This window comes from Theobroma cacao, chromosome 1, assembly GCF_000208745.1.
Source record: "Theobroma cacao cultivar B97-61/B2 chromosome 1, Criollo_cocoa_genome_V2, whole genome shotgun sequence".
NCBI classification, from domain to species: Eukaryota; Viridiplantae; Streptophyta; class Magnoliopsida; order Malvales; family Malvaceae; genus Theobroma; species Theobroma cacao.
This window is the reverse complement of record NC_030850.1, coordinates 5,855,376-5,881,902: the sequence shown is the minus strand read 5'-3', so window position 1 is coordinate 5,881,902 and position 26,527 is coordinate 5,855,376. Positions and strand designations below refer to the sequence as shown.

The 26,527-nt window shown below is 32.5% G+C and overlaps 3 protein-coding genes across 8 annotated transcripts; 2 read left to right on the top strand and 1 right to left on the bottom strand.

Annotated features, from left to right (window-relative positions):
* LOC18611651 (pentatricopeptide repeat-containing protein At2g22070) lies at nucleotides 111-4,681 on the top strand. 4 transcript variants are annotated; one of them, XR_001926282.1, is made up of 2 exons: nucleotides 111-3,054; nucleotides 4,124-4,681. XR_001926282.1 is itself a non-coding variant. In XM_018114445.1 (1 exon), exon 1 carries the CDS (start codon nucleotides 278-280, stop codon nucleotides 2,624-2,626), a length of 2,349 nt encoding a protein of 782 aa, XP_017969934.1. In that variant the 5' UTR covers nucleotides 111-277; the 3' UTR covers nucleotides 2,627-3,123. The 4 variants fall into 4 exon arrangements, 1 of the variants encoding a protein (XP_017969934.1); XR_001926281.1 differs by having other exon boundaries at nucleotides 4,095-4,681; XR_001926280.1 differs by having other exon boundaries at nucleotides 4,058-4,681.
* LOC18611649 (alanine--glyoxylate aminotransferase 2 homolog 1, mitochondrial) lies at nucleotides 9,682-15,994 on the top strand. Of its 2 annotated transcripts, XM_007048012.2 has the most exons (10): nucleotides 9,682-10,224; nucleotides 10,320-10,550; nucleotides 11,100-11,270; nucleotides 12,697-12,840; nucleotides 12,938-13,117; nucleotides 13,325-13,550; nucleotides 13,865-13,978; nucleotides 14,064-14,150; nucleotides 14,290-14,366; nucleotides 15,657-15,994. In XM_007048012.2, the coding sequence occupies exons 1-9, from the start codon at nucleotides 9,949-9,951 to the stop codon at nucleotides 14,331-14,333; spliced, it is 1,473 nt and encodes a 490-aa protein (XP_007048074.2). In that variant the 5' UTR covers nucleotides 9,682-9,948; the 3' UTR covers nucleotides 14,334-14,366; nucleotides 15,657-15,994. The 2 variants fall into 2 exon arrangements, with proteins under 2 accessions (XP_007048074.2, XP_007048076.2); XM_007048014.2 differs by lacking the exon at nucleotides 15,657-15,994 and having other exon boundaries at nucleotides 14,290-14,635.
* On the bottom strand, nucleotides 15,690-23,833 carry LOC18611650 (transcription factor TGA1). 2 transcript variants are annotated; one of them, XM_007048015.2, is made up of 9 exons: nucleotides 23,446-23,833; nucleotides 20,503-20,735; nucleotides 20,348-20,422; nucleotides 19,450-19,509; nucleotides 19,283-19,360; nucleotides 19,081-19,144; nucleotides 17,552-17,823; nucleotides 16,433-16,660; nucleotides 15,690-15,864 (listed from the first exon to the last, which is right to left on the bottom strand). In XM_007048015.2, the coding sequence occupies exons 2-9, from the start codon at nucleotides 20,659-20,661 to the stop codon at nucleotides 15,712-15,714; spliced, it is 1,089 nt and encodes a 362-aa protein (XP_007048077.1). In that variant the 5' UTR covers nucleotides 20,662-20,735; nucleotides 23,446-23,833; the 3' UTR covers nucleotides 15,690-15,711. The 2 variants fall into 2 exon arrangements, with proteins under 2 accessions (XP_007048077.1, XP_017983090.1); XM_018127601.1 differs by lacking the exon at nucleotides 23,446-23,833 and adding an exon at nucleotides 21,916-22,044.

Genomic DNA, 26,527 nt, shown 5'->3' with positions numbered 1-26,527 from the left:
AGAGTCAACCTTTTCACTCTGGCAAAAATGGGAAAGGAGCTTTTCATTTCACCCGTATAAAAGGGGAAAACAGGGCATTCTGTTTTATTCCCTCCCAATATTCTAGTTCTGTGGCGCCACTAACGTCATTAGTCTATTTCCCGCCAGTTCAGTTATTCAAACCTAAATTACAAAGAAGAAAACACCCACATCATTTTTACTTATTATCACGATTTGACAAAGCCAAGACCTCTTAATTACTATTAATACTGATTTATTCTCTTAATCTGCTATCTAAATGAACATCCCAGACCCATCCTCTTTGTCATATCACACCGCTTGTCTCCTCCAAGAAAGCCTTAGATCCAAAGACCTCTTAGCCGGAAAATCCATCCACGCTCGAATAATAAAAGCCGGGCTTCACTTTAGTGTCTTCTTACTGAACAATCTCATGAATGTTTACTCCAAAACCGGGTCGTTTTACGATGCTCAATCCTTGTTTGATGAAATGCCTGTGAAGACCATTTTCTCGTGGAACACCCTTTTATCAGCTTATTCCAAACAGGGTAAAATGGCTGAAGCCAATGAAATTTTTAATAAGATACCGAATCCTGATTCTGTTTCGTGGAGCACAATGATCGTGGGGTATAATCAGATGGGTCATTTCCAAAGTGCTATAAAAGTGTTTGATGAAATGATTAAAGAACGAGTTACGCCAACGCAGTACACAATTACTAGTGCACTTGCATCATGTGCTGCTATTGAAACTTTAGATATTGGTCGAAAGGTACATTCTTGTGTTGTTAAGTTTGGGCTTAGTAGTTATGTTAGTGTTGCAAATTCTTTGTTAAATATGTATGCAAAGTCAGGTGACCCCATGATAACAAGGGTTATTTTTGATAGGATGGGACATAGGGATACGTCGAGTTGGAATGTTATGATTTCATTGCATATGCAGTATGGTCAAGTTGATCTTGCACGTGAACAATTTTGTAGGATGAATGAGAGAGATATCGTGACATGGAATTCAATGATTGCAGGTTACAATCAACATGGGTTTGATCTTGATGCTCTGGGTACATTTGGTAATATGCTGAGGGATTCTTTGTTGCTTCCTGATAAATTCACGTTTATTAGTGCATTATCAGCTTGTGCCAATCTTGAGATGTTGAAACTTGGGAAACAAATTCATGCTCGTATTGTTAGCACCAAATTTGATACATATGGACCAGTAGGAAATGCTTTGATTTCAATGTATGCAAAGTCCGGTGGGGTTCAAATTGGTCAAAAGATTGTAGAGAAGAGTGGAATTTCACACCTTGATGTCATTGCATTTACATCCTTATTAGATGGATATATTAAGCTTGGAGATTTAAAACCAGCTAGAGAGATCTTTGACACATTGAGAGACCGTGATGTGGTTGCCTGGACAGCCATGATTGTTGGATACTTGCAGAATGGCTTGAATAATGATGCATTGGAGCTATTCAGATTAATGGTTAGAGATGGTCCAAAACCAAACAACTTCACTCTGGCAGCCATGTTGAGTGTCAGCTCAAGCTTGACTTCATTGGATCATGGCAAACAAATTCATGCAAGTGCGATAAGAACTGGACAAGCATCCTCAGTTTCTGTGAACAATGCTCTAATTACCATGTATTCTAGAGCTGGAAACATTAATTGTGCAAGGCAAATATTCAGTCAGATACATTGGTCCAGAGATACTGTATCTTGGACATCCATGATAATGGGTCTGGCTCAACATGGTCTTGGAGAAGAAGCCCTTGAGCTGTTTGAAGAATTGCTGGCAGCTGGAATCAAGCCTGACCATATAACATATGTGGGTGTGCTCTCTGCTTGTACACATGTGGGACTGGTAGAACAGGGCCACAGGTATTACAATATGATGAAAGATTTTCACAAAATTGAACCAACACTAAGCCACTATGCATTGATGGTTGACCTTCTTGGGCGTGCTGGATTGGTACAAGAGGCATATGATTTTATTGAAAAAATGCCCATTGAACCAGATGTTATAACTTGGGGTTCACTCTTATCTTCTTGTAAGGTTTATAAGAATGTAGACCTCGGAAAGGTGGCAGCAGAAAGATTGCTCTGTATTGACCCTGACAACAGTGGGGCCTACTCAGCCCTAGCTAATTTGTATTCAGTTTGTGGAAAGTGGGAAGATGCTGCAAAAATTCGCAAGTTAATGAAGGATGGAGGGGTGAAGAAAGAACAAGGAATTAGTTGGGTTCAGATAAAGAACAAAGTCCATATCTTCGGAGCTGAGGATGGGCTTCATCCACAGAAAGATGAAGTCTACAAGATGATGGCAAAGATATGGGAAGATATAAAAAAGATGGGCTTTGTTCCAGATACTGAATCAGTATTACATGACCTTGAGGAAGAAGTTAAGGAGCAGATGCTTAAACATCATAGTGAGAAATTGGCCATTGCTTTTGCACTAATAAGTACTCCTGAGAACACCACTTTGAGGATCATGAAAAATCTCAGAGTCTGTAATGACTGCCACTCTGCCATTAAATTTATATCTAAACTCTCTGGCAGAGAAATTATCATAAGAGATGCTACTCGTTTCCACCATTTCAAGGATGGTTTGTGTTCTTGTTGCGACTATTGGTAGGTAATGGATGGAGTTGGAAAGAACAACCCAGCAAAAAGTCCAATACTATTTATTGTTAACGAGGTTGATCCTTGACATCAAACAGTAGCTACTCTTTCACGAGTTTTCAAGTGAATTCCACCCTGATGGACTTGCCTCTAGAGTTCTGCTTCTTGGCTTCAACACGTGATTGCGGAGTTGAATATTGTGGCCTTCTTGTGGCCTTGAGCATGTATGTTGATTGCACTTGGCTGCTCTAGTTTCAGGAAGACACAACAATGTATTGCTACCCTTGTTAATGTCATCTGAGGTTGGGCATTTTTCTTTAAGGAAATATATTTCTCAAGTATATCTGCACGGTATCTGGATTTCACCGCAGAACATAGCTAATCTCTTTCTGGAATCAATCTCTGCAGCACATAAAATAGGGTAGAGCTTCCTCAGTCCTTGTAAGTTTCAACCACTTTTGGGCTCTGAGCTTGTTTTGATTCTTTTGAATAATGAAAGTATTCAACATCTGTTATTTTTCTAAAGAATATGGAAATAAATGATGCATTAGACTTCTACCTCGTATTCTCATGATAAACAGTCACTTTCTTGCACAAAAAGATTACCGTCCTCATCTACATTTACTTTGTTTATCTGCATGGGTGAGCATTTGACTTCTGCCTTCTAATTTCATGATAAACGGTCAGCTGCTGGCACAAAAAGAATTTGTGATCATCTACCCCCTACTTTGTTTCAATGTGTGGGGGAGGGGAACAGGCTTCTGGTTATTGGATGCCCTTAACGAGTATGATGTAATATAAGCAGTTATTCTGTAATAGCTTTTCCTTGCCAAGAAAAAAAATAGTAATCAGTTATGTTGCATTTTCACGCACAGGTTACACATTAAGATCGGATCTATCAGAAGATTTTGAACTCCTACAGTACCATTTTGCATTTTGAATTAGAATAGGCTGTTATATCTTCTAATGACTTGATTGATTGATTAGCACAGTGGTGGCATAATGGTGTTATGAATATCAGTGTATCTATGGTATTAATTTCAGAGAGAAACTATTCATTGGTTTGCTGTACACCCCTCTTTTATATCAAAACTAGTTTTCCACCTTCTCTGTACTATTCTTTCTATGGTTCCCATAATTTTATAGGCCTTGCTACATATGGATCTATGCACAAGTCATGCATTTGTATTAATGTTACTCTGAGTGCTCTGATTATAATTACAGCAGTTTAGGGGTAATAATTCATCTTGCTTTAAAGTACTAAGTATTTGAAAGCAATTTTGGTCAACTTAAATCAGAATGTCTAGAATGGTTTCTTTTCTTTTTCTTTTTTCTTTTCTCTTTTCATTATTATTTTTTATCTTCTTGAGCAATGTCAAACTTTGGCATCATTTTCAAAATTATCTGTGTTGTTTATTGAGGGTGCTTTGTCTTGGAGCTGCAGATTAAAAGCTCTTATGTTTCTGGTTCTTGTTTCTAAGGAGCTTCTCCCAATTACTTCTGGTAATAGGATACGGCAGCTTGCTCTGACCAAGACTCCCAACATTTTTTGTATACATGATGCATATTACTCTCCTTGAACGTGTGTGAAGAGACATGGTAATGATCTCAGTTCAAAATGGCAGTGAACTTCGTTTTTGCTTACAGAGAAAAGAAAAAGGGGAAATCAGAAAAGGCTGGTTTTCTTTACTATGCTAATCAGCTGAATATTGCAGTGAAGATTGTAAAGGAGAAATTGTTAAAAGATCTTAGAAACAGTCATTCACATGTCAACCAGTAAATCAGTATCTAACAGCAGTGACCTCATGCGAGCATCAACTTCCCAGGGCAAGAAGAAGAATATGGCTTAAGGGAGTGGAAAATTCATGAAATTGGTTTGTATACTATGTTTTATGAATGTGAATTGCTGCTTCACTGTCCCTCATTGACTCCTGATGTTATTGATACAATGATTACTGACATCCTTTAGGACCTCTGAATCTCTGTTTACTGCTTTTCCTCTTTCTGAATTTCTGAAGAATTTTGTTTTTATATTTGTAGAACAACTAATAAAACTTCTACCCGTTCTTATTCCTCACAAGTTACTAATCTTTCAGTTAAGTTGAACAACTCTGCTATGTGCGAATTCACTGAAGTTAAGGGCAATATGAACAGATTGATGTTATGTTGAATAGCAGTTGAAGGGTAATATTGAAAGTTAAAATTATACTGACTTTAAGAAAGTGGAATTTAATAGGTATAATGCTTGAAAAAGTTTATGAACTATTTAAAGAAATTCAAATATGTTCATTTAAATTTCTGTTTTTTTATTTTAAGTCAAATTAGTTATTATAATTTACGGTTGATTAATTCACATTAATTAAATATCATTTATCATTTTATATCTACATGATGATGTCGTGATAATGATGTGACATTGACGTTAAAGATGAAAAATAATACATCAGTATGTCACATTATCATTATTATAATATATTAACATGTCACATTAACGTCATATGACATAAAATGATAACTGATATTTTAATTAATAACAATTAATCAACTATTAAGTACAAGAGTTTATTTGATTCAAAATAAAAATATATACATTTAATTGAATATAATAAAAAATAAAAATTTATTTCAAATTTTTAAATAATTTAAATTTTTTAACCATGTACAACTTTTTGACATTAGTTCTAGAACAAACAATCTCTTTTTCTTGCTTTCTTTTTAATTAGCTTATAGTTGATGAAAGTGCTTCAAACCAATCCTATACTTTGATTCAATCAAATCATAAATCTCTTAAATTTGGTGAAATCATGGAAAAATTGCTCTATATTCTTGTTGGCCATTAGGGTCTTAACTTGGTTGGTATGATTTGACGTGCCATTTGGACAATGACACAACGTTAGTGCTAAGAAGAAGTAATGATGGTTTATAATTTGCTTATATTGGACAAGGGAGACACATGTATCCAAAAACAGTTGGGAGTATGCAAAAGATTGATTTGTTAGAAATCAAAATGGGGAAATACTTTATATAGCTGTAGAGGTTGTGATGAATGCAATTTTTTATTTAGAATTTTACTGAACAGATTGAATGTTTAAGATACTAAATACTACTTTTAAGATATATATATATATATATTCAATTCGATTTTTACGTGTAAATGTAATGAGTTTAAGTTATGATAATTAAAAGTAATTAGACTATAATAGTTTTATTGTATTAAATAGTATAGTTCTTAAATAATAACTTTAACCATTGCTTCAAAGTATTACTCTTCGGGTTCCATTTGTATCTTTGTTTTTGATGTCCAAAAGTTAAAGAAAATTATGAAAAATATAAATTTAGAACATATAAAAGTATTGAATATCCAAAAATATTGATAAAGAAAATGAGAAAAATAAAAATTTTTAAAAACAAAATTAGCTTAAAAAACGAATGGTGTTGAAGCGTGTGACGTATATCTCATCGACAAGGCAATAGCCAAGCCTCGATGAGTAAGGGAGCAACGGTCGCAAAACTCGAGCGGAGTAACCACTGGTACAGAACTTGGTGATGGTAACAATATTTAAATAAAAACTTTGAAGATTGAAGAGTGAAAAGGTTTCATATAAACGATATTTGCACATGGGTGGTTTAAAATTAATATCAAATTATTATTATTTTTAGTTTCATTTTTTATTTAATTAAAATTTTGCCTAAAAGTTCTACATTTTAATTTAAACATTCACTAATATTTGAAAGAAAATTATAGTGACCGTTACAATAAATCAATTTTATTGTAAGATCAATTAATATAATTAAAAATAATAATAAAAACTTGTATAAGGTTAACAGGCAAACAATATTTATAATTTTTAAACTTATCCATTTTAAGTTAACAAGGTAAGTAATTTTTAAATACATCTATTTATTTTAAATGTTATTTGATTTTAAATTTTATTCTATTTTTTAGCTTAAAATTTAAGAATATTATTCTTTTAATATTAAAATTATATTTAATTAATTTAATTCAATAAAAATTATCATTATGACTTATTACATTAACTCTCACACATTTACGTTAAGATTTTAAATTTGTTTATTCTATCTTTATAAATTTTTACGTCAATTCTTATGATTTTACGTCAAAACTTTTCAATGGTAACTTTTAATTATAATTATTTTTATCCTTATTATTTTTTATTAAAATTTATATATCGATAAATACTTTAAGCTCAATAATATAAATATAAATTTTAATTTTTCATTAAAATTATTTTTTATTAATTGAATTTTTACTTTAACTCTCACATATTTATTTTGAAATTTTAAATTTGTTTATTTCACTTTTATAAGTTTTTACGTTAATTTTTACAACTTTACATTAAGATTTTTTTAATGGCAACTTTTAACTATAATTATTTTTATTATTATTATTTTTTATTTTAAAATTAAAATTTATATATCGTTAAATACTTTTAATATGAGAATATAAATTTAAATATTTGTTTTTTATTAAAAATATATTTTTTTACATAATTGACTTGTTATGTTAACTCTCACACATTTACGTTAAGATTTTAAATTTAGTTATTTAAACTTTATAAGTTTTTATATCAATTCTTACATTTTTATGTCAAGGCTTTTCAATAGCAACTTTTAATTATAATTATTTTTATTCTTATTACTCTTTATTTAAAAATTAAAAATTATATATCATTAAAAAATTTTACTTGGAGAATATAAATTTAAATATTTATTTTTTATTAAAATTATTTTTTAACTTAATTAACTTTTTATGTTAACTTTCACACATTTGCAGTAAGATTTAAAATTTTTTCGATTCCACATTTATAAGTTTTTATCTCAATTATTACAGTTTTATGTTAAGATTTTTCAATGGTAATTTTTAACTATAATTATTTTTATTCTTATTATTTTTTATTTAAAAATTAAAATTTATATATCGTTAAATACTTTTAATTTGAGAATATAAATATATATTTTTTTCCATTAAAATTAGTTTTTTTTACTTAATTGATTTTTTACGTTAACTCTCAATCATTTATGTTAAGATTTTAAATTTGTTTATTCTACTTTTATAAGTTTTTATGTCAATTCTTACAGTTTTACATTAAAATTTTTTAATAGCAACTTTTAACTATAATTATTTTTATTCTTATTATTTTTTATTTTAAAATTAAAATTTATATATCATTAAATACTTTAGTCCGAAAATATAAATTTAAATATTTATTTTTCATTAAAAATATTTTTTTTTTACATAATTGACTTGTTACATTAACTCTTACATATTTATGTTTAGATTTTAAATTTGATTATTCCACATTTATAAGTTTTTACATCAATTCTTATATGTCTATGATAAGACTTTTCAATTGCAATTTTAAACTATAATTATTTTTATTCTTATTACTCTTTATTTGAAAATTAAAATTCATATATCTTTAACACTTTTAACTTGGGAATATGAATTTAAATGTTTGTTTTTCATTAAAATTAGTTTTTTTTACTTAATTGAATTTTTACATTAACTCTCACACATTTATGTTAAGATTTTAAACTTATTTATTATACTTTTATAAGTTTTTACGTCCATTTTGACAGTTTTACATTAAAGTTTTTTAATGACAACTTTTAACTATAATTATTTTTACCCGTATTATTTTTTATTTTAAAATTAAAATTTATATATCGTTAAATATTTTTAATCTGAGAATATAATTTAAATATTTATTTTTCATTAAAAATAGATTATTTTTACATAATTGATTTATTATATTAACTCTCACACAATTACGTTAAAATTTTAAATTTGTTATATTAACCTTAGAATATAAATTTAAATATTTATTTTTAGTAAAAATTAGGGTAAAAAACTCCTACCCTTTAAGTTTTAATCGAAATTCCAAACAAGTTCATTAGTTTTCGAAATAGACACTCTACCTCAAGAGTGCAAACAAGAAATTATGAAAAGACTAAAATACTCATTTTTATTTATTAATTTTAAAAATTATTATTATATTTTAAAAAATTAAAAAAATAAGAAACACCAATCGGACCCAAGAAAGAAGAGCATTGGTTGGTGCTCCCCAGGTGAGAGTTTTATTTTAATTAATAAAAAAATAATAAATTTATATAATAATAATTTTAAAAATTAATTAAGAGTAAAATTATTTTTTTACCTTTATCACATTATCAAACTGATGAAAATACTAACGATTCACTAATAGTTGGACTTACATGTTTAGTAAAAAATATTTTATTGAGACAAAGTATCTATTTTGAAAATTAATAAACTTTCGTATAATTTCGATCAAAATTTTAAAATGAAGGTATTTTACGCTAAAAATTATATTTTTTTACTTAATTGACATGTTATTTTAACTCTCACATATTTACGTTGAGATTTTAAATTTATTTATTCTATTTTTATGTTAATTTTTATAATTTTACGTCAAATCTTTTTAATGATTATTTTTAATAATAATTATTTTTATTATTTCTTAGAAAGTCTTTATCTTTGCGGACTCTCTAATTCTTTTAATTTTATTTTTTTATTAACCGGTTAAATGGGTTTACTAATTTTTTTATTAAATATAAATCTGTGATTGCAATTTAATTTTATAGATGATACGGTTTTTATTATTTGACCTTACAGTAAGGTAAAAAATGTTGACCGTACTGCACAAATAAACAATTATAACTACCAATACCAAAGCAAAATCTTTAATATACTGCATGTTATTCAGCTGAAATACAAAAATATATGGTACTGTGTCAGATTCGTTAAAAATCTCTTCGGAAGGTAAGATTGTGGAGTGGTTGGTGGGACCCCTGAAAATGTTCTCCTATTTATTTTTGTCCTGTCCACCTTTAATTAATCATGCCCAGCTCGAATCCATTTCAATTATTTCCTACAAAAGGAATATATATAAAATATTTTAAATGCAAATCTCAAAAACAGTCAAGCATGGTCCCAAATGAATTCTGAATTCCCCAAAAACCCCATTATTTTATATGTAATTGGATTGATTAAGGAGGCATAATCATCGTAATTAGGTGCTAATAAATGGTTACTTCACCAATCAACTCGAGCATCGAATCCTTTGTCATCATCGCGTTGGAATCTACTCACTCCCATGGCAGCACAGTCCCAGCATATCCAAAGATGAGCTAAAAAATGAGAAAATCCACGTCAGCGATTAGCCAAAATTCCCATAATCACACTCCAATCACTCCATAAATCTCTTCGTTTCATTTCCACTGTTCCGTTTTCTCACAAATATTTGTTTTTTGTTTTTTGAAGAGAGAATCTGTGAATTTTTTTTTTAATAAGCCATGGCGATGGTGCAGAGAAGAATCTTGAGGAGAGCCGTAGAGGAAGCCAAAGCAAAATTAAACTTTAACCGTAACCGTACACTCTTTCCCTGCAGTTCCTTCTCTACGGTTACTTCTTCTTCCTCCGCCGCCGCTGCAGCATCGGGCGGTGCGCCACGTCAGCTTCCAGTGTTCGATTACCAACCGAAACCGTACAATGGACCGTCGGCAGATGAAATCCTTGAAAAGCGGAAGAAGTTTTTGGGGCCCTCTCTCTTCTACTACTACCAAAAGCCCGTAAATTTCACTCTTGTTTCCTTATCAGATTATGTAATTTCTCTGTTTTGTATAATTCATAGCTAATTATTATTTTTTTTAATTTTTGTGTTCAGTTGAATATTGTTGAAGGGAAAATGCAATATTTGTTTGATGAAAGCGGGAGGAGATATTTGGATGCAATTGCTGGAGTCGTAACGGTGTCCTGTGGACATTGCCATCCGGACGTTTTGAATGCTATAATGGAGCAAAGTAAACTTCTCCAGCACGCTACCACTATTTACCTCCATCACGCGATTGCTGATTTTGCTGAGGCTTTGGCTTCCAAAATGCCTGGAAATCTCAAGGTTGATATCTTATTCTTTGGCTGATTTAAGTTCTTCAGTTTTTAAATTTTTTTATGATTCTTTTTCTGTTCTGTTGAAGATTCACTCAACTTTAGAGGTTTTGGGTGAAAGAAGATTTTGGATTAAAGAAAAAGTAAAAACAAAAAAAAAAAGAAGAAAAGAAAAAGGGCTATTATAACAAAATCATAATTTTGGAGTAATATGAAACTAATTATGTTTGAATGGAGGTCAATTTTAAGTCATTTAATCATTTTTAATTAAACTTTGTTTGTATTACAAAATTTATTAGAGCAAAACGTTAGTTAAAGGATGGTCACTAATACTTTCATGTGTTTCTTCTTAATTTTAAGTTAAGCAGTGTGAAATTCAACCACTGTTATTAATTTGTTGATTGCTAAAATAGAATGTTTGGCTAATGGTATTCATCACAAGAAGAACAGGAAAAGAAAGGCTTGGTTAATGGATTACAAAAATGCCTTGGAAGGAGTTGTTTTGTGAATGTGAATCATCAACAAAATCATATCCTAACAATATGAACCTTCTTTGCAGGTGGTGTATTTTGTTAATTCCGGGAGTGAAGCAAATGAGTTAGCCATGCTGATGGCCAGACTGTACACTGGTAATCTTGGTATGATTTCCTTGAGAAATGCTTATCACGGTGGAAGTTCTAGTACCATTGGACTCACAGCTCTGAACACATGGAAATACCCAATACCAGAGGTTCGTATACCCAATCATGTCTTGGATAATTCTTTTACATGTCGTGCTATTCTTAATTGGTTTACAACTCAAAATCACAAATTCCTGGTCAAAACTAAATTTGCTGTTTTAGCGCCCATTCAACTTATTCTTTAACTTTTGCTTCATCTGGTTGGCTTGTTCAGTCATTAGATGATTCCAGTGTCCCATTGTTTGAATTGCTTGTTAGCTCAATATGATGTTGAAGTATGGGTTTGGTATGCTGTAAGTTGTAGAGCATAATATGATTAATATCAGACAAGATAAGAAAGTGGATAAAATTAGGTGTTTGGTGCATGCAAACTAAAAGTAAGATGTGTTATCTTTCATCACATGATATGTTTGATGCAGGCATGACTAGGAGGACAATTTTTCTCATTGGTCAAAATAGCCCATTTTTATATCATTGTATACTAAATACATCTTTTTTTTATGTAAAAAAAAAATTACTATTTTAAGCCTAAAATGGGAAACACTGAAACAACGTTTCTTGGTTGGCATCCAGCTCAGAATCTTATCCATGGGATTTGACTAATCCTTTTCTTTTTAATAGGATTGAGTAATCCATGAGTCATCCTATTCTCCTCTCCAAGTAACTAGTGACAACTAAACATGGCATTAGAATAATTTTATCCTGTGCTTTTCATCAACAACGTTCTAAACGAACCCCAAAACTATTCTTTTACAATCAAGATTAAACTAGAAATTTTGATCAGACTAGGCCAAGTGTGGAGCAGATATTGTAACTCTAGGCTCCAAGTAAAAGATCTTCCTTTCTTTTGAAAACTAAAATAACTATTACGTACTGTCTGTCATCTGTTAGGCAATTTGATGCAAGCTACTACCTTTATAACTCTTTTGCCAGAAATAAAAGCAAACTCCTGATTTCTTCCATAAAGGCATTTAGGTGGGTGGATTTGTGGATCCCTTTTGCACTTAACCAATATTGCTAAAAATATGTTCCATAAAAGATTAAGAAACTGAAATATCAACAGATATCTGGGATCTCTGCTGCAGAGTATTTGAAATATTGGAGTCAAATGACAGTTTTCCCTCCTACTCTTGGGAAATTAAAGGACTAAATTGTGCTGTTGTAATTAACATGCATCCTCCTGCACTGAAGTTTTAACTTATTCTAAAAGTACAATACGGTTTCAATTTATTCTTATGTGCTTCATTTTGTGTGGTTTTCCTGGGGACTACCACTCATAATGGAGCAGCATTTATGTGAAAAGGAGCTGTCTAGCCTAAGTTTACAAGGCTTGAATACATGTCTCAGATCATTTTAAGTATCTTAGCCATGCAACCATTATAAATTCCCTTTGCATCTATTTAATAGCTCTTTCCCAGAGATACTATTATTTAAACTAAACTGCTGATTTCTGGATGTTATTATGGCACTTTACAGGGAGAAATCCATCATGTTGTAAATCCAGATCCTTTTCGTGGAGTCTTTGGCTCTGATGCTACTCGTTACGCCAAAGATGTACAAGATCACATTGATTATGGTACTTCAGGAAAAGTTGCTGGATTTATAGCAGAAACCATTCAGGTTAATATGGACAGTTGTCTCTTTCAGGTGCTTTTTTAGTGTTTTTTTATCACTGTAAAACTAGATACTAAAAGTTACAAATTTTTATTAACTTTAGGGAGCTGGAGGAGCAGTTGAACTGGCCCCAGGATATTTAAAACAGGTTTATGACATTGTACACAAGGCTGGTGGTGTCTGCATTGCGGATGAAGTGCAAACTGGATTTGGTCGCACAGGAAGCCATTATTGGGGTTTTGAGACTCAAGGTGTCATTCCTGACATAGTTACCATGGCAAAGGTCCTTAATCATCAAACTTTGTTGGAAATTTTAAATTCTGTGAGCATTGGTACATAATATATCCTTACGTGTTATGAGCCTCTGCCTTCCCCTGTCCCCCTTTCCTATTTCTCTCTTAAAAGAAAGTTTCATTTAGTTTGGCTGTCTTTTATTATTATTATTGGAAATGGTAGCATCCTGTTACATTTAACATATCGCATTTGTCAGGGTATTGGCAATGGATTACCATTAGGAGCAGTTGTGACAACACCAGAAATAGCAAATGTGATGGCTCAAAAAATTCAGTTTAACACTTTTGGTGGGAATCCTGTATGTTCTGCTGGTGGACTTGCAGTGCTTCGAGTTCTAGACAAGGAGAAGCGTCAAGCACACTGTGCTGATGTTGGTTCTCACTTGATTGGGCGCTTGAGATCTCTACAGGACAGACATGATAGTAATTATTCTACAACTTGGCACTTATAAGACCCCTTTTACCTCTGCTCTTTTTTAGTGTATCTGTTTCTAAATATAGTTTTTAATTTTCCCATTCACTTTTTTTAATCAACCAATATTTTTGCAATTTTGAATTTACTGAACAGCAAATTATTCAATTGTAGATGAAAATGGTCCTTAATTTGTAGTTTAAAAATTTGTGTTTAGGACTTCTAGCTGAAGTTTTAGATTTGCCGATGTTCTTGTCCAATGTCTTAAATTAGTGGTATCAAAATAATCAAATTCTTGTTTACTAATTGCCTTTTTTGTTTTCAGTCATTGGAGATGTCAGAGGTAGGGGCTTAATGGTGGGTGTAGAACTTGTTACTGACAGGAAGGAGAAGACACCAGCCAAGGCAGAAACGGCCATTCTATTTGAGAAAATGAGAGGTATCAAGGCACAAACCTCTCGAATAAAGAAAAAAAATTAGAAAACAAAGGGTTTTATGCTAACCATTCTCTTTTCTGACTGAAGAACTTGGAGTTCTACTTGGGAAAGGTGGACTACATGGAAATGTTTTCAGAATAAAGCCGCCAATGTGTTTTACCAAAGATGACGCTGGTACTTCCTTCATTCTCTTACTGTATTTAATTAAATAAATTAATCATGAGAGACATCCTCAACAATTTGGTTTCTCAATCTTTCTTTTTAAAATTTTATATGGCACAACATAGTTACATGTTATTTTGTATTTGTGCAGATTTTCTTGTTGATGCTTTGGATTATGCAATATCAAAGCTGTGAGGATGAATCCGTCAAGAGCAAAAAGATCCTTTGGTATCAAAATCCAACATGATCTTCTCTTTAACAATATAACTATATTTCATTGCATTTTGATGTGTTGATATGCAAATTTCATCCTTCTTTCGACAAATGCTTTGCCAAGAAGAGTATCATATTAGATTGCATCTTCCAGTGAACAAAAAACTTGCCATTCTTGGCAAAATGTAACTTTCTAAACAGGGGAAACAAAAGAGGCAAGTAGTGTCCAGTGTGAACTTGCTATTATCAGGAGGAAAATGCAACTGGGACTCCTTTCCGTTTTCTCTGCTCTTGGTTTGTCAAATGCCTAGAAAGAGAAGAAATAATCTTACATCTGTAGTCATCATCGTGTGAATTACGTCTTTACTTTTTGTGTGTGTGTACTCGTGCGTGCAGTCAATACAGCTAAAAAGAATAAAAAACAAAAGCATTTGGGAAAAAAAATACAAAAGAGGTCAACATTAACAAAATTTTTCAAATGCTTCCATTTGACAGAAAAAATCTCTAGTTATGTAGAATTTTTCAACTTTTTTTTCTCTGTTGTTTGCTTGCCCACGTTTGCAACCACAATTCCCTCTTTTGATCCATCTGGAAACACTTGATATCTTTGAGTAACGTGAACAAGAAGATGTGAGTCTACTCAAATATATTTTACAGGCAAACAATTACTTATAAATCAACACGCCCAATGTTGCTGCTACAAACTAGCAAGAAATTGCTCTCCAATTGATACATCACAGCTAACCATAACGAAAAATATCATAACATCTGATGAAAAACACAAATGATACACCCAATTACAGCTTTTGTGATCAACCAAATTAATTTCTGAGAGTCATGGCAAGGTTCCGAATCCATTTCTAACTTGCAAACAAGCACTACATTGAAAACAAAATTGTTTGCTTTCCAGATTGGAAGTATTTTATGAACTGCAGAATTCATATTAAGTGAAGCTTTATTAAACATATTCTGAATGTTCCAATACATGAGCAACTTTTCACAATTCCGTATTGGCCATGTTCAAAATACAGAAAGAACACCCTAGAGAAGTATACATGAAAGTTCCAACTGGTATATAACTCAAATGTAGAACCTATATATATCCTTTCAAGAGTATATATAATGTACAACACGGCATTGAAAATTGATTTAACCACAAACTTCCCCTAGGTAAAATAACTATTCATATGTACAACATCTCAGAATCTCAGTTCTTTCTGAAAGCTGCTTGAAAAATGTTGGCAGCTTAAATTGATGCTAATTATGTTTATAATGACATTTACCAAGAGGCACCTCTGTGTGCAGGAATGCGGTTCTTGTAGTGATCATCTACTGTCATGCATGTTCTTGCATTGAAAGGCTAGGCAGGCTCACGAGGACGGGTAGCCCATAGTGTACTCAAAGCTCGAAGACGTTGGAAGTATTCTCCCAAAGCAAGTAAGCCTCGAGCTGCCTGGCGAGTTGTTAGGATGCGAGACATCTGCTGCAGCGTTTCCTGCCGAAGATGGTCAGCCTGCATATAGAAAAATATCAGACATGTTGAAACTTGAAAATGTCGCTAAGATGCCTTTTTCTTTCGCCTCTAAACATTAATATAAATTTTATTACCTAGATTCTAGTACAAAAAATTCTCCTAAACTCAATTTTAGTAAATAGGACCATGTTGTGCTCATACTTTGTGACTCCAACTACCTTCACTAAATTGCACTGAAATGGTTGTTACCAACCTAGTTCACAAAAATAAATTCATTGACAGAACAAGACTTGCACAGCTTGGGACCTTTTCTTCGGCGACCCTAGGTTTTCTGGAATAAGATAATTTGAAAATTCCAAGGGTATCATGAAACCAATATTAGCCGTCATAAGGGGAGCAGCATATTTTGTTAGATATCATTTTGATATGCAAAGGAAAAACTGATGATTAAAAATTATAATTTCACTTCAAGCGCGTGGATAAAGAACAAATTGATGGGTAAAACAGATGGACTATGAAAAGAAAAAGAAAACCCAGAGAAAAACTGATTGTGAAAAGTTCTTGGAATAAACCCAAGCATGGCACCATCGGAAGATGAAACGATTACCTGGTTCACAAAGCTGACTAGAGCTTCTAACTTCTCCATTGCAGTAGCCACCTGAGGAATGTAACTACCTTCACCCAGTTGACCAGCTGCTACAGTCGCAGACACAGTTTCCTGGAGTTTCTCCATACCTTGTGAAAGGGCATCTTCAGCTTGCTGACAAGATTGTTTCAGGTTACAAACTTCCAAAAATTGCTGTTCTGTCAAGGGTTCAAGCTGAGGCACAAGCACCTGTCATCAACATATAATCACAAATAAATATCATTGTACATTTAGCAATAGAACTTGAACCAGAATTCCAATGAAAAATACAAATCATGTCTTTCAAGCGCATGGAAGTACAGAGCTACTTTGTTAAAGAATTATTGATTAAACAATATGCTCAATGATGCTGTAATCATGTGGATGGAAAGACCAAACAGAACCCAGGTTAGAGTTACCATTGGCCAAGTTCAGAGCATAGAAAATCATTGTACATTATGCATTATGTATGCAGTGGGGGGGGGGGGGGGGGGGGTGGAGGTGTTGTTCTAATATGAACCCAGCAATCTCTTTTAGAATAACTGAAATATTGATTGCAAGGGAACATAAAGAGATCTTTCTGGATCAACAGAAAAGCATTCAGAATAACACAATATCCCCTTGATGAGTAATATTAACAGCAATGTTAAACATGTTGCAAGTGATAGATAAAATTGCAATTCTATAATATACCAACAATTAAGGAGAAAGGAAGTGCTCTATATTGATAAAGACAAGATAGAAAAACCTAGTAACTGCAGAAAAAGTAAAATAAACAGAGAGAATAGATTTGTTTAGCAAATATTTTTGCCACAACTTCTAAGACCTAAAAATAATCAAAGAAAACTTTAAATCTATTTTAAAAAGAAAGAGAAAAAATCCAAAAGTTAGACGCGATGTAAGCATCCATTTATAGACATTTTTTGAGAATAAATCAATCTATAGGCAAGTCAAAACAATATAGTCGTTCATTTAAAATTTCAGCAATGCCACCCTGCAGAAAGAATTTGCGGTTAGATCCTCTGCTATAGGCTCTCCTCAAAAGATCTATATGATAAAAAGGAATGCATGGTCTACAGTTATTGAGCAAATATGCATCACCTTAAGAAGTTCTGAAGGGCGAAATCCTCCAATCCATGAGAAAAAGCGCTCTGCTGATGTTTTCCACATACCAGACATCACATAAAAAACATCAGCCTTTGAAGCTGTTGATTTCATGCGGAAAAGTTCAAAATAGTGGCTCATTCCACTTTCCACAAGTATGCGAAGCTCTACATCACTTATATGGGCATTCAAAGCAGTCCTCAGTTCACATATTTGTCTGTTTTGTTCTTCCATCCAATGTCCATATTCCATCTCAAATGCAGCAATCCCTGCAGAATCCTCAGATTGGCTAATCATTGGAAACATTAAATAATAAAAATTTACTTGTAATGAGAAGAAAAAGGCACTGCAGGGAATTATTGCAGCAAGATCAAATTTAACACATCATAGTGTGGTAAATGAAGCTTTATATCATACCAAAAATTTTCAAGGTCGTCTGACAATTACACACCAACTGTCAATATCAACTGAATTTAAAATGCCATTATAGCACACAAAAATGTAGCTTAGTTTTGATCAAAAGAATGTAGTTTCTGATAGCTTATTCATACAATAAGCTGTATAATCTTCAACTACATGTCAAAGAAGGTTGCAAAAAGATTGGTAGACCCTATACAACCCAGTTGACTCCAGAGATGAGATGAGCTGAGAAAAGTTGAAACAGTTTTTGTTGTAGGGTTTGAAATCAGACACCTGTGAAAAAAAACTACTCATTCAAGAAGAGATAAAGACAGCCACAATATAACAAAAGTGAAAGTGGGTTTAAGAAATATGACAAGAGAAAAGTTTAAGCAGATTCTCTCCAGAGGTGCAAAATTAACCCCTAAAAGAAGTTAAGGTCTATTACATACAATATGTAACTTCTCTAGGAAAACTTGTAACTTCGGATAAACAAAGTGTTATCTGTTGAGATGTTTTACGTGATGAAATAAAGTCAGCCACAATTTGAGAAAAGTTGAAGTAGCTTTTCTAAAAACACAAGAAATGGCCAGCTCATGTTGGTTTTTTTTAAATCGTTATCCTATAGGTTTCGCTAGGGTCCAGCCGGTGTAATACTTTGAGGTGCTCATAGAAAACTTAGAACAAAAGGAATATATAATCGTTAGAGGGGCACGAATACAAAGAATAGATAGAAAATAAGAAGTATCTAATATGAGGATATCACAGGACAATAGTAGCACTATAGGATTTCAACTTGGGCATAATTCGTTGTGTTGAAAATATGTTCCAATAATTTAAAAAAAAAAGTTATCAGGAGCCAGGATGAGAGAGTTCTTTATTACTAAATTCAAGCTTTGTTTCAGAAAAGTTAACACCTAATCTGAAGGTGCAACATCAATCTAAACACATAAAAATAGGAACGAGAAATGAATTGTAAGTCTCAAAGTACATGCATTAATACATTTTGAAATGTCAGATACTGAAACAACTAAATAATCTTATAGAATTTCAACAAGACAAAGCAATATTTGAAGCAAGGAGTTCAAAAGAAATAACAATAACTGCCAGTATTTTGACAAACAAACCTGAGTTTACTGCTCCAGAGAATCCAAGATGACTACCTTCTAATCCACCTCCCACATAAAGACCCTGCAGTGAAGGTTTATTACTTAAGTAGCTTTAAACATTTTAAAATGACACAAAAAAAAAAAAAAACCAGATATAACAACAATCTTCTACCAACTGTNAAAAAAAAAAAACCAGATATAACAACAATCTTCTCCAAACCTGTTGCCTTGCCCGTTCAAGCTCTTGCTCCAATTGAACCAACTTTAAACGACTATTTTCTAACTGTTGAACATATGCCTGAAAGGCAATGACACATAAAGTTAGCACAACAACTGACCTGTGGCCTGCTGGCCATCTGTTTCAGTCCACATCTGTATCCATCCTACCTTTTTCCGCAAACGACTTTTACGAGCAGCCTCACGGTTCTGTGCAAGACGTCTTTGTATCTGTAGATAGTAAAGGTATAATGCACAAACAGATGAGACCCCTATTTAAGGCAAACAGATCATCAACAAACTTAGAATAATTAATATGACAAGTATTCTATGAATTTAGCAGCTAATGAAACTGATCTGCTTTGAGGTGCACGTATTTTTTCCATTTAAATTAGATTGTTCAGATAATATGCACGTTAATCATGAAGAATTGGATCATCATTGACTACACACAGTTGCATACAAGCCTAGAAATCAACAAAATAGGAGGGTCTCATTAGCTAGTGGAAAATAAAAATATCTCCATGCTAACATTAGAAAATTACAAAACATCTGATAACAATGACTTTACCATGAACTAATGGAAAAACACCTAAATTGCATTTTCAAGACTCATCTTAAAAAGATTAAAAGCTTCCACACATTGAGTGTGCACAGTTCAGAACTGCAAGATTTGTAAACGATGGGAGCTACTACTCTTTCAGGAAACACAAATGAGCAAGCACCAAACATGATTCAGAGGGAAGAAAAAGGAGAAAACTATAATAGAAATCTACGATGGCAAAACAAGTGCTTATTTGTTTGCAAGATAAAGAATGTGCAATGACAATGTGCAAAGGATGGCTGGAAATCTGCATGAGCCAGGAGATAATCAGGGAAGCAGGAATCGGTCCTAGAACTCTAGAACTCAAAGTAGTACCATTTTTTTCAAAATGCACAGGAGAATCTTTCAACAAACCAATAGATACAATCTATCTGATATCATACAGAATGGTCCAGAAAAACACTTATATCCGTTAAAAATGAGAAAAGAAATAAACAGTCAGCATCATGTCCAATTCACACTTACCTTATCAGTAGGTTTAGTTGCTTCTTGGTCATACTTGTTAGAAGGAGCTAGCATTTCATGTGAAGCAGTCTCAGACTGGAAAATTCAAATAACTCCAAAATCAGATAAATGTTTTTTAACTACCAAACAAAAAATAATATCTCCAAATTTTGCACCTCATTCTCTAGCTTAGTATCCACTTCAACAATTACTGATGCAGATGTATTTGGATTGCCATTACTCTTAAAGTTTTCTCCCCACATGCCAATCTGGTGGATAGGCTCATAGATACCCATCCTTCTTGAATGTACAAACTGGGTTGATGGAGAGTTCATGATTCTTGAAATAACGATGGAGGCAGATTTTGCATAATTAAACTGATATGGGAGGCATTTGAAAGCTTTAGAGTCTGGGAGGAAACAAGACATGGTCACATATAAGCTTTGCTCTAAGAGTGAGCAGAACAATTGTAATAGCAAACAAGTGACAAGTAACAGAGAATATGATTATAAATTTAATTGACAAACTCCAAAATACTAAAATTCACAAAGGTGCAGCACAAACTAATGGAATATATGGAAATTTTTATATTTTCTTTGTCAGGCAAATTCTTAGGTTATTATGAGACAACTCCAATCAGATAACTGACATTCTAAATTGAGAATCACCCCACCAGTAACTCAAGATGTTTATGCTAATATGGAATGCTAAACTACAGAAAGCATGTGGCAGACACAATCTAGTAACGAAAATAACAGACTTCTATATGTGATGAGGTTCAGTGCATGTTGTACCAGACCAAACTAAAGAAAAGAAATTTTAAGTACATAAACTAAGCAAGAAAAGGCACGTTCAAAGTGAGTATTAATTGATCATGTCTTTTAAATCCTAAACATCATGCTGATGACTAGATCACCACAACCAGTTAGCTATGTGAGAAAGCAAAACAAAGGAATTCCAGGAGAGATCATGGGCATTTCTTTCCACTAAAATAATCCATATTTACTTATGCACAAAAAGGCACGTTTCCAATTCAAATCTCATTCAAAATAAATGAAAAACAATTTTTCATGATTTAAATCACCAGTAACCATTTTTATTGGTTTTATTAGAGAAATAAAAAGGATCAAGGTTTCCATCAAAGAAAAGTTTCCTTCTAATTATTTACTTGAAACATTAGAAATACTGCTACTGCTAAAGTCGATGCATATTGTCAGCTTTGATTAAAAATAAAACACTTGATCTGTGAACCAAAAATTGGGAGAGAAAGAGAGAGGTCAATTTTGAAGATTACAATTACAAACAAAGCTTGATAAACATGGCCCCATCATGGTACAGATAGAATGAGTATTCGGGGATGAAAGACTTGGCACATGAACTCTAGAATGCACGATGGAAGTATGTTAAAGACTCGGAGAAGCATCTTAGAAAGAAAATAATAACAGTAAATTCCTTACTACTATCATGGCACAAACAAGCACAGCATTAAAAATTTTTATTGGCTAGTATTTGAGGAAAACTAATGCAAGAGTAAACCAAAAAAATATAGCTCTAACTGTCAGAACCAAGGAGAAGGAAGTAAAAGATACCCAAAAGTAGAAAGAAAAGAATTGTATTAATTCTAAATTTTGATCTTTCAGTTTCAACTTCAAAAGAATCATTTACAAGCTCCTATAAAAGCTTCAACAATCACGATCCCTGTACTTCTGCAAGCAACTGATTCTATTACCTTATAACCATTCCCTGTCTGCCTAGAGTGCATCCATATATACTGGCTTGTCTATTCTTCTTTCTCTTTCCCCCTTTGACTTACTTTTGCTATTCTAAAGCTAAAGTTTACATTACCTCCCAAGTCCAATTCAGTTTTGTCACTACTTGTTGCTGAAAAGTAACTTCGTTATAACCTTTCAAGATACTTAATACCATGAAACTGCAGTTAGCCTGTTTCATACGTAAATTATAGAAGCTTAGCAATTAAGGAAGACAAATGTATGGAGGCATTGGCAACAGCAACATTCAGTAAATGCAGTGCACAGTCACATATTACTGCAAACAGTGAATGAAGGAAGAACAGTGACATTTTTTTAACTTCAAGAGCCCATATTGTTGACAATTCCACTGAAGGACAATTAACAAAACAAAATTAACTTGAATTTGATCCAAGTAATAAGAAAAGATTGAACACCAATCATGACATCCTTCTTTTCATATCATCCTCCTCTATCCAGCTCAGTCTTAAGCTGTCAACTCTTGCCATTATTGGAGCTCACTGTTCACTTGTCTCATGTGTTCATGGTGGACCTATTTGTACTCCCAAAATTCTTTGTTACCATCAAAACTACCAAGATATTCTTCCATAGGACCTTTCCTAATATGCACAAACCATTCAACAAAACTTGCAGAAAAACAGTTTCTTCAGGTCAGAATTAGAATGGATTTCACTGAAACAATTAAAGGTCCTACTCAAATAGCCACTGGTCAACTAAACAGAGAAGAAGATTTAAACGCAAAATTAGTAATAATAATAATAAAAAAAGCTATGCCTATGAATCTGGATAAAGAGTATTTGAAAACATCTACTTGAGACTTTCAATAGTATCAAATAAACAGAAAACAATCAAACTCCCTAACCAATATGAAAGGAAACATTGTAATCCTAATCAGTATTTATTCCATCTGTTTTCACGTCTGAGTCAAATTCAAAACAGTTCAAAGAAAAGAAAAAAGACCAAAAGCATTTCATCCAAGACAGAGAACCAAGAGCAAAAGATGTATAAATAAGAATTTAATGCTAAACCCAGAACCAATCAAATTAGACCAAAAACAAAATACCGCCACAAGGAGGAAAACAGAAAAGCTACCCGATATCTTGTTTCACCAGAAAATCCATTTTCCTAACTCCAAAAACAAAAGAAATTCATAGTTTCCAAACTCAAATTACCAAAACAACTTTGAATTCAAAGAACAACAATATTTGAAAAAGAAGAAATAACCCTTTGTGTTTAACAACTTAACCAGCTTCAAAGTTAAGTTATTTCAGTATGTTTTCTATTGGTTTCCCTTGCTTTCGGGCAACCAAATACCCACCCAAAAAATTCAAAAAAGAAAAAAGAACCAACCTTTCGTTTAAAGGGTCGTTAGAACAAGTTTCCCGCTAAAATTTGAGCGTCCCAAAACGGCAAAAAGCAGGAGCAGCAAAAAAACCCAGTTGAAATCCAACAAGCAATGCCTCCTTCTTCTCTCCCAAACCCCTCAGTCCCATCATTCCCAACAACGATCCTAGTTGGAACATCACACCTTAAAACACCCCTTCAAACTGTTCCCCATTTTTTTATTTCATTTTTTAAACTTTTTTTATCTATTTCTACAATTTGATCTGCTACTATTTTGTATTCTTTCGTATAATCTTTTAATTTTTAATTATTACTTGTATTTGTCTTTGAGTTATCGTGATCTATAGTGAGTCAACAGCATTACCATTAACAAATTTTCACATTTTTTTTAAATAAAAAAAACTATTTATTAATTCATTTGTTTCCACTATATCTAGTGTGCGCACCAGGTGGATTCTTATCCTACGCAGTTTTCCCCCCTTAACCTACGCACACCCTTCTTGCGTGCTACCTCACGTCATCTTTCCGGTGGGAAAAATTTTGTCTTTGAGGAAGTTGATACCAGGGGGAGCGTGAATTCAAGCGCTGTTTAAGAACTCGGGAGGGGAACGGAGAAGATGAAAGGCCAATGCGTTCCGCGGGAGAATGAGTCGACGCGTGTCTAGCCCGCCATTTCAAGCGCGTGGAGTTTATGGCTTTTGAACTTTTTGTGTTTATTCTTTTGGTAGTGGCTTGGTAACGGCAATAGGATTGGAGGGTACTTTTGACACTTTTGACTTTTTGAGTTCGCGAAAAAGAACAAAAGAGAAAACTGAAGATTTACTGCCGGTTTGGGGTTTATTTGAAACACTGAGATTCTGTAAGGGGTGAATTGAAACTTTAAAAAAATTAAAGGTTCTGAATCGGAAAAAAAAAAATCTTTCCAGTCACCATATATACCTTGACTTATGATAGCATTGGGTTCTTCTTTAAATCTTCTTTCTGGTTTGATTTGTGTCAAGTCTCAACTTTTCTAAGATTCTGAATTTCTCCCTTTGCTTTGTACTATAAAGGAGTTTTATATATCATCATGTACCATTTTTTATGTTATGTCACATTGAGAAAGTTGATAACATTTTGACATGAACAGGAATTGAAATCTGAATATTGTCCATTTCTAATCAAATTAAAGGCCTAGAACTAGTACAAAAAGTTAATTGTTTAGATTAGACAAAATTTTTAATTCAAAAAGCAATGTCCTTTCTTTGCTTCTCGCTACTGTAATGGGGCTTTTTAATAGTGCTATCAACTTATTAATTAACACAACATTTTTTGTACAATGATAAAAATAAGATATTTTTAAGCAATTATGTACTATGGGGATAAAGCAATAAATAAGCTATACTTTTGACCATGACCCCATTGGTCAAGCATATAGTATTGCATGGAAAAAAAAAAAAACCAAGGAGGGTTTCGAGTGTAAACAATTCAATCTTTAATTTTATTTATTGCGTCGGTGTTTAAAATAATAATATGTTATTGTATATTTTAAAAACCAAAAATGCATGCGAAAAATTAATTTAAAACTATAGAATAAGGTACTATTTGTTTTGCATAGAAAAGTATATGGTTTACAGACAATCTTTATATTGGAATTGTTATAAAAACAGTGGCGTTGCCAATAATAACAGTAACACACTTCTTCACCAGATGGCAATAGTGGGCAATGGTTTGTTTAAACCACTTATCCGTACCCCTTGGGTTAAATATTAGGTATCCCCGTATCCAAAACCTTTATTAAATAATAAATAATTAGAAAGAACAAATCCCTTTGTGGAGACTACTCCCAATCCATAAGCCAAGTTTGCTAGTTATGGATAAAATTATATATATATATATATATATATATATATATATATATATATNTATATGTATATATATTATATATATATATACATATATAAAATATTATATTATATTATATTATGTATGTTTTCTTCTTCATTTAATTGAAAGTTTAGTGATCTAACCTAATCATGACCCTTCCCCTCATTGCCCCTTCACATCTTACAGGGGACAAAGCTGATCTCAACGCATCCAACTTTGTCTCTTAAATAGTTTTATTTATTGTGATACTCCTTTATCCCCTTTTTCTTTTTCTATATTTTTTCTTCTTTAATCAGATCAAGTTTGTTGTTGGGTTGATGGTGAATTGTTTACAAGACAAAACCAGTGATAATTGGATGTTTAGTTATCCTCCTGCGCATGCTTTTCTTCATATCTAAGTGCTTAAATGTTTTGAGATATCAAATCTCTAATTAGAAAACAAACTAATTAACAGTCTCTTTAGTTCAAGTCAAAATTATTAAACTTTTTAAAATTTAAGGATCAAATCTTCCCAGGAGAATCCGTCAACTTAAGTATTCATATGATCAATATTGTGCAAATATATCACTATTTGAGACTATATCACGGTATACCGATAATTAAAAGTTAAAATTGAAAAAAATTACTTTATAAAATCACATGTATAAAAAAATAAATCATTCCATTTAATTGAAAAAAAAAAAAAGAATGAGACAATTAAAGATAAATTACTTTAATTTAGGCAGTAGGGCATAGACAAAATCCGAATCTATACCATTTTGATAAGCAAGTTTGTTAAATGTGCAAGTTGCCTTAGGGCATTACTTTAGAGTAATCCCACTTCATTTATACATTAGAATAGAAGCTTCGTGAGAATTTTGAGCTCACTTTTGCTTTTATCCATATCTACCTATCTCTTGAGTCTTGACTTATAGCAAAATATCAGAGGTCCCCCAACCCCAGTTGCTTTAGTTTGTTGCCCCCATTGTTAGGACAATTCGACTCCCATTTTTTCATGGTATTAGTTCTGGAAATGACATTCAATGCCATTCTAATTAGCTACGACACCAATGATTCCACATGCACTAATTAGCAACACTACTAAAATAGTAGTAGACAGTCAGCTCTCATATGTCTAGCACAAAGCTTTTCCAACAATTTCTTCCATCCCATGCATATACACACAAATTAACATGCATGGTGACATTGAACTACAAAACTAACATATATTATATAAAGTCTT